Source organism: Cryptotermes secundus, unplaced genomic scaffold (assembly GCF_002891405.2).
Source record: "Cryptotermes secundus unplaced genomic scaffold, Csec_1.0 scaffold22089, whole genome shotgun sequence".
In the NCBI taxonomy this organism is placed as follows: domain Eukaryota; kingdom Metazoa; phylum Arthropoda; class Insecta; order Blattodea; family Kalotermitidae; genus Cryptotermes; species Cryptotermes secundus.
In genome coordinates, this window is record NW_019728217.1 from 1 (window position 1) to 8451 (window position 8451).

Sequence of the window (8451 nt, forward strand, 5' to 3'; positions counted from 1 at the left end):
TAATTCAGTGAGACTGTTATAGTTCTTGTGTTAAATCTATTGCCAAGAGACGGCTAGTAGAGACTATACTAGACTGAGGACACTAGTTTGTCAGTGTTCTGTAAAGTGTAGTTCTGTGAGGTGTATACAAGTGGTCAGTAAATTCATTCACTAATCCATACCCCATCTATAGTCACAAACAAAAGTACATCTGGTGTCAGAAGTGGTTGGATTGGAGACTGCAGTAAGAAGTCATATTGGCACGCTATGGAAATGTAACAGATGATAGAATGCCTGCTGGCCAAAATGGATGCCAGCCAAGCAAAAACAGACTCCACCCTAAAGGAAATTCTGACCAAGATAGACACCAGTCAAGAGAAGATGGATGCCTTGATAGCAAAAATGGGGGCATGGCAAAAAGAGACATTGGCCTGCCAAGATGCAATGGAGGCTTGTCTGGAGAGCAAGGAGCCAACCTCATTCTGGGTGGAGTTCGAGGCAGAGCATGAGGAGGTTCCAAAGGAAGAGAGCACAGTGAAACCTGTCAGAGGACTGAAGAAGCTGCATGGGAACTGGAAGCAGTTGGCCACCACCTGCAGAGGTATGACCTACTATGCCATTCCTGCACAGCATAAGGGACAAGGCCAGAACAGTGTTGCAAGAGGAGCCCCTAAAGGACATCAATGGAATAAGGAACCAAGAGTCAAGACAGGAGCCACAGCTGGGAAGCAGGACAGTACTCAGTAGGATCTTCAGCAAGACTGTAGAGCTGGAGATCCAAAGAAGATAGTTGAGACTTCCATTAGACTGCGGAAATTGAGTGGTTGGAGATTGTGGAGGGGTCAGCCCCCTTCGAAATGAAAGAAGCAACCACTAACAACAGAGTAAGAGCGATAAATATAGGAGCAATAACCATTCTTGGAACTTTTGCCCCCACTGATCGGTGGTCCGGCTTGCACCTTATCAGGGAGCCATTTGGGTTGAGCGGCTTTAGGAGGGAGCAGAGGGTGCAGTTTGGAGAGTAAATACTGCAGAAAACCAAGCATATATGTTGCAAGCACAGCCCTGGGAACGAAGTGGCAGTATGCCTGTAGGCCATTTGGGACAAATAGCCTTAAGGAGGGAGCAATGTAACATGTAGTAGTCCTGCTAAGCAACGATTGCAAGATGGAACATGCATTGCTTGGTAACGGCTTGATAAGCACATTCCTGCAGAAACGATATCCGGGCTAAAGCTAGGTAACAACCCATGACAAAAACGGTGGGACTGTTGGAGGCTGTGTTTTTTGTTGCGTGTGCCACGAGCCTATGTAACAAGGACCACAGGCCATCTGAGGGCAGTGGTGTGAAGTAAATTGAAGTATTTGGGTGGTGAATCAGTTGTCAGTTGAAACTCAGCCTGTGAAGGGAAGACTAGGAAGTTGGTGTGAAATGCCGCTAGCGTGGAACCCAGTTAGTTGAGGGTTTGCATTTCATTGGAATTTTGTATGGGATGAAAGCTATGCAGAAAAGAACTAGTTTCAAAAATGCGGCTGTGAAAAGGTTATAAGTGTGATATCTGGAGTGCATAATTCTGTGAGACTGTTATAGTTCCTGTGTTAAATCCATTGCCAGGAAATGGCTAGTGGAGACTGTAATAGACTGAGTATACTAGTCTGTGTGTGTCAGTGATCTGTAAAGTGTAGTTTTGAGTGGTGTATATAAGTGGTCAGTAAATCTGTTCACCTATCCATACCCCATGTATAGTGACACACACAAATATGTGACAATTTTATGGACCCTGGAGAAATGTACTATAAGGATGTGACTTGATTGAGTTGCCCAGAATAGAATCTTATGGGCTTCTGAATGATACCAGTGATCTTCTAGGTTCTATAACAGCAGAGAATTTATGCTTTGCAGTTTTCAAGGCTGTGAAAATTGAGATTTTGGTCTTTGTGACACTGTAGTTGATTACCACTGTTTTGGAGAAATGTGCCACCACCTCCTTCAGGGTAAACATCAGGCTCCTCTGAAATGTGAGAATTTCTTGATCAGTCAAACAGCAGTCAACACAGCCATAGTGTTAGTTGTTGACAGTTCACCATTTTTCCATAGGACATTCTGTGCAACGCTGAAACCTTGACAGATCTAACTGTGGCTCACAATCTTACACACATTCCCAGTGCTCATATGTTATTTGATATGAAACATGGACATATTCGTCGTTAAGTTCAGTGCTTGTAGTGAGACTGCTGAGGTACATGAGTTGCTCCACATTTTTCAGGCACTATTTCAGGTTTTACTATTTCCTTGATATTTTCTCAATTTTGCATGAGAAAAGTTTTACTGTGTCTTCAACTTACAAATTTTGAATAGGTGCAAAAATTCCAATGTTCAAAGAACATAGCACAAGTGTATTCGAAGTTTGTAGTGTCAGATGTATCAGTGTGATTATAGACAGAGTTTGGAATTATTGAACTCTCAGAAAATAACTACAAATTACTGTAGCACTGATGCTAGTTCACATGCCCTGCATTTCACAACAGCATCTATGAAGTCTGCTCAGTCTGCTGTATCTAACCGGTTGTCACCTGGTAACGGCTTCCAATGCCGTAGCATCCTAATCTTCCTTGTTCATGCCCTTAGTGGCCAGCAACTATCTCACAACTAGCTCCTACTCTTCTAATTGCTGTCTTCTATTGTTGCATGATGTTAGCTCTCACATGGACCATGTAGAGAACTCCGCTTCCCAGTTATTCCAGTATTGCATGTTACGAATTTGTTGCAGCCATTACCTAGAAGTTGCTATTGTTTACAGAGCCATTACCTAGCAATGGCTATAGTATAGCTGCATATTTCACAGCCATTGTCTAGTAGCAGGTCTACATGCCACGGTATGAAGAAAAGAGTATTCAGGGTTGGTCTTGAAAGGATTAACAAAGAATTTGTATTGTGTCAGTATTTTATAAAATTTTTAGAATGTTACTTGTTCATCCATGGAGGTCTTCGTATTGTAGCATATAAACCCATTGATAGGTAATGATACAACAGCTGTTGCTAAGTAATGGGCTATAAACAGCAGCAGAGGAATGGTGTTTTCTGTGTGGTCTGTACCGAGATGTCATGACCAAGACAGTTAGCAAGGAGTTAGTGAAGAATTGGTTAGTGAGTTAGTGAGTGAGTGAGGGAGTGTGCTGGGGTTCAGTTGTTGTGAGCTGTTGCTGTGAGAAGCTGGTAGCTGAGGCTGAGGATAGCTCAGGAACCCAGAGGAAGGGGAACATCTGCCATTGGAAGCCATTACCAGATGACTGGTGAAGACACAGAAGGCTGAGAAGACTTAAGTGTGTGCTCTAGTGAACTGTAAAGTGTGTGAATTAATGAAATGGTTATAATTACTTGTAGAAACAAATCTGTAAGAGTTTGGTAAATCCAATTACCAATCCAAACCCTGTTTATAGTCACACTATCACATTACAGTATCATGGTTTCCATTTATTGAATGGCAGTAACAAATTCAGTTATGGATAAACAGAGCCATAAAACATGTTCTTACTGAACTAGATAGTTCATGTTTGATGTTCCTTCTGTACTCTTAAGTATGGTTTGAACCTGGGTTTCAAGTTTCTGGTACATGTTCATTTCATGAACAAACACAAAGAAGGTTATGCTTCTCATTTCCAATGGGAGAAACTTAGGTTTAGAGGTCACATTAGTTTTGGATAAATACAGTGCTTTTATGAGGGAGAGTCAGTAAATATGTCAAAAATAGATGTAAAATGTATAACATTTATTTACTGACATATCCTCCACCAACATTTATACACTTGTTCCATCACTTTATTAATGTGTCAAAACCTGCAGCACAGAAATTTTTTGACTGCTGTCTCGGTCACTTCCACATCTCCATTTCAACCTCATCATCATCAGTGAAAGATTTGCTACCAACATGATATTTTAGCAGATCAAACAGATGGAAGTCACTAGGGGCCAGGTCAGGGCTGTAAGGCGGATGTTGAAGAAGCTCCCACTGTATTTCTTGAATTCTCTCCTGGGTTGCTCAGGCTGTATGGGGTCTGGCACTGTCATTATGAAGCAGTGCCCCTCTTGCCAGTTGGCCTGGACGTTTTCTGTAAATAGCGTCCCAACACTTCAATAGAACTTCACACTACATGCAGAATTCACATTTTCAGCATTCTTCTGTGAATGGGCTAACAATACTGAGAATCCCAAAATGTGGTAAGCATAACTTTCCCAGCTGATGGCATAACCTTAAACATTTTGGTTCAAAGTGAACTAGGATGTTTCCAGTGCATTGAAGCATGCTTTGATTTTGGTTGGTACTGCTGCACCATAGTTCCTCAGTAACAATCCTGTTAAGTATATCTTCTCCTTCATCTGCATACTGTAGGAGATGTTTCAAGGACAGACCCATTTGGTTATTTTTTTCTCTGTCCTTCAGTTCTCTGGGCACCCACCATGCTCACATTTTCTGAAACTTGAAATGATCATGCATTTTGCTGTATGCTAAGCCATGAGAACACCTTAGTGCACTTCCTGCACAGTTGCTTCTGTTGCATTCTCAACAGGATGACCTGGTCAGGCTTCATCTGCAACTTTTGAATGTCTTGGAGAGAATTTCTCAACCCAGTTGTGAACCACTTTACACAATAAACATTTCCCACCATAAGCAGGAAAGATTTGTTCATGAATATACTTTGCACTATGTTCTTTTGCCCCACAAAAACATACAACAGAATGCTGCTGTTTGTTAGTACTACACTCCTCAAGCACAGTCGCCATTTTTACTACTGAAACCAGCCTCTGAACATGTGCATGCACCTTTGCAACTGTCATGAAGCTGCTGCTTCATAATGATACACATAGAAAACGTATTACTTCCATTTATAACCTATTTACTGACTACCTCATACTCTTCACACTTCAGCTGACAGTATGTTTGCATGAGCCAGTTCTTAAAATCTTGCCTTTCTCCCTGACACAATATTCTATACCTGCTGTAGCCTACTACCTGCTGGCCCACCTCCCCAGACCCTTCCCCTCTCCTCTCTACTGATTTCCCATGTAGCCCCTCTCCCTTCCCTTCCTGCTCTTATACAGCTGGGTTTATTTTTGACATTAGTCTATTTGCACCTGCTCACGCTGGTTCTTCACTTGCAGAATTTTTTCCCCCCCTTCTATCTTGAAGATGGAGGTGATACGTTCCTCCGAAACGTCGGTTAACACTATATCTACACGGCGCCACATCCAAGAAGGCTGCTTTCTTCAGTTCTTGAAATTGTTTCTTAATTACATTTCAGGCCTGAATCGATCTGCATTTGATAATAAAACAGTGAGCTTTGAAGAACACATCAAATGTGAGCATAACATGTGGCACTACTTGTACTTCATTGTCCTTGTGAAAGTGAAGGACCCAACTGAATTCACAGGACCAGAAAGTTATGTGTATGCAATGGTGAAGGTACTGTCTCTCACTTATTTATACTTTATGTCTTATAGAAGATATTAATATAAGTCAAACTATATTATACAGTGAGTAAGTTGCCATGGTTGCTTGCTGCTGACCATGCCCTTTCAGAAGACTTATTTCCAACATAAACTGACATGCTGATCAAGATAATGTAGGATTCTACAGTAACTGTAATTGCACTGCAGGATCGGAACTTGGAATGGTTCCCAAGACTGAGGGCCATGTCACTTGCAGCAGATGAAGGTGAGGCCGAACAAATTGAACTGCGAACATTGCAGGTGCAGTTGGAGAAAACACAAGCACTAGTGGCAAATCTTTCGCAGCAGTTAACAGAACTGAGAGATCAGGTATGCTTTCTAATTTATGACATTTGTGAAATTTACTTGAGTTTTTGTCCTCAGTTAAAACTGAAAAAGTATGTGGTAGGTGTTAACCCAGGATATTTCACATTTTTATTTAATTACTTTATGTTGTATTTAGTTTACTTTTTAAATTTCTGTTGTTTTTTGTATATTTATTTATATTATATTAGTGTTTTAATTATTAGTTTGAGTTGCTTTTTTTAATAATATGTTCCTTTGGTTTGTCCCTTTGATGGATCAAACTACGATCTGTGGTTCTACCACTAATACGCACACACTATTTCAAATGTCCTTAACCAGTTAACAAGACATTGAGTTCAAAGTGAAATTAAGGACTGTCATAACATTGTCAGAAAACAATTATCGTATAGATTACTCACACAGTTGCTTTTTGGTTTACCTAAAAGTATTTAGTACACAGTTCACTTTAAAACATCATTCAGTGTACTATCTGTCTGAGTAGAGATTTTATTTCAATGTTGAAGCATAAGGGACCTTTCAAAATATGCAATTAAAAGATGTCAGCCAATTCTAAGATCTCTACCAGTTTTCTATCAGTACTGTTGTGTTTTGTTTTTCACATCGTCTTACTAGGAACTGCAGAGAGGAGCAGCTCAATTAAACTTGTTTGTCAAAGAGGACAAGTTATTCATAGCAAAGAAAAACAAATTATTCAGAGTGTAGTGATTTACTGTAACAGCAGAGCACAAATTATGAAATAATAAGAGGAGGAAATTTTTTAAATGAAGCTTCTGGGTCACTGGTAATGATTTGCCCTTTGTATCAAATACCATGCAGATTTCTCTTGTAGTTGAAAAATTATTAGGGGTCAGTCATTTTAGAACAGGATTTAGCAAAGCTGTATGTGGCACATCCAATTTTTATCCAACCATAGTACACTTCCCTCTTTATTTTGTATTTCTAAAGAGACAACCTAAATTGAATGCGTGGTTGAATAAATGAAAATGAAAAGTGACTCCATTTTCTACCCTGGATGTGGATGTAAGAGTTTACTCTGAAATGTTAGTAATATCTACCACGCTGTGTGGCATCGCTCCCAAAAGACTGTGATATTGACCATGTGCCTTCTTCACAGAATATTAAAGCAAAAATATAGATACATAACTGTAGAATATGTTCTTAAAATTTACCCATATTTGTTAATGTAATGACAACAATGACAGGTCTCCAAACACTTGTTTTGCAGTTTTTGTTTGAGATGTTAATTGCTATTGTTATGATAAGGATTTTTTTTTTGGTGCTTAAATAAGTACTGATTAGAGGTCTGGCAAGTAAACTATATTCTGTAAATTCTTTTTTAAATTATGATAACTGTTTCCATGTCATTTCTGTCTGTCAGTTTTGTTTGTTCCATTTTCAGATGACTGAGCAAAGAAAGCAGAAGCAGAGAATTGGTCTGCTGAATTCAACTTCAGCTTACCTGCAGCACCTGCCGGCACAGTAGAGCTGCTGAACTGCAGCTGCACTTGTAGAAGTTGTTTCACTGCCAGACTTCATAATGGATCAACATCCTTTTGATGTTAGAGAACAGATATTTGCAGAAGTCTTTAATTTTCAGGAAGACCAATTATCTTCTTGCTACAGTGGAACTTCATTTTAATGTCCCTTTATTTAAGGTTTTCCCTCATTTAACATCAAATTCCAGTGATCCCAAGTCAATAATCTCAGTGTTAAATTACCTCCATGTAAGGTTTTCTTGTTTAGTGTTCAGATCCACTGGCCTGTGAAGAAACTCTAAATGGGGAGTTCACTGTATTAACAGAATCCACTTTTAATAGTAGACTCTCCTGCAAATGTGTCTTTTTATGAACATAGTAGGTTCCTGAGGAAGCATAATGCTTTATTTCAAATAGTTTCAAAGGTGATGTATCCAGACAGACTGGTAAGAAAGGAGATTATGTGGATTAAAAACCCATAATTTGGTGGGGGGTGGGTGCATTCTTGAAATATTGCTCTTCTTTATGCAAGTTGTGTCTGATGAGTTTTATTACATATATTTCCAAAGAAGTAAATATTTGCCATATAAACTTTGGAAGCTCAAGGTATTTTATGTCCATAAAGGTCTTCAAACCCAGAAATGGAAAGGGAATAAAGACACTGATTACTTGTGTTTAAATAATCATTAAAGTACCTACCTTTACATTCAACAGTTACAACAGTTTAATAGTAAATATATGAGTAAAAGAATGAAAATTAATAGTAAACGATTATTCTGAGTAATAATTTCTTATAAAAGTCCTATTCGGCCATTAGATAAGAAAATGAGATACTCACTGCCTTTGATATTCCTCATATTACTTCATGTGAACAGATTTCTAATTCACCTGAATGTTTGTTCCATTTAAAAAAAAAAAATAGTTTGCATGTTCAACTACCATAATTAAAATTATAATGTGATTTCAAACTTTGTAAGTTAATTTGGAATTCATTTTCAGAATTTATTGATTGATTATGTAGAATCTTCCAGGTGCTGGGATTTATTTAAATTGTATAACTAGAAAAGAAAAGAATAAAAGAAAAAGTAACGTGGATCTGAGTTCCTAAACTCCTTTCAGCAGTGAGCAGGGTCCTTGTTGGAAAGCTGCAAAATTCCTCACCTTTCCTGGAACTCAAAGCTTC

The 8451-nt window shown here is 38.9% G+C and overlaps 1 protein-coding gene across 1 annotated transcript; it reads left to right on the top strand.

Annotated features, from left to right (window-relative positions):
- Positions 1-5185: 5185 nt before the first annotated feature.
- Positions 5186-7542, top strand: LOC111865111 (inositol 1,4,5-trisphosphate receptor-like). The gene is made up of 3 exons (XM_023852845.2): positions 5186-5440; positions 5635-5796; positions 7193-7542. Exons 1-3 carry the CDS (start codon positions 5348-5350, stop codon positions 7274-7276), a joined length of 339 nt encoding a protein of 112 aa, XP_023708613.1. The 5' UTR covers positions 5186-5347; the 3' UTR covers positions 7277-7542.
- The last annotated feature ends 909 nt before the right edge of the window (positions 7543-8451 follow it).

What these genes read in the sequence shown, in the direction of transcription:
- LOC111865111 (XM_023852845.2), top strand. Translation starts at nt 5,348, where the DNA reads ATGTGGCACTACTTGTACTTCATTGTCCTTGTGAAAGTGAAGGACCCA. An exon ending in ATGTGTATGCAATGGTGAAG is followed by an intron (nt 5,441 to 5,634) that starts GTACTGTCTCTC and finishes ATTGCACTGCAG; the next exon opens with GATCGGAACTTGGAATGGTT. An exon ending in TAACAGAACTGAGAGATCAG is followed by an intron (nt 5,797 to 7,192) that starts GTATGCTTTCTA and finishes TTCCATTTTCAG; the next exon opens with ATGACTGAGCAAAGAAAGCA.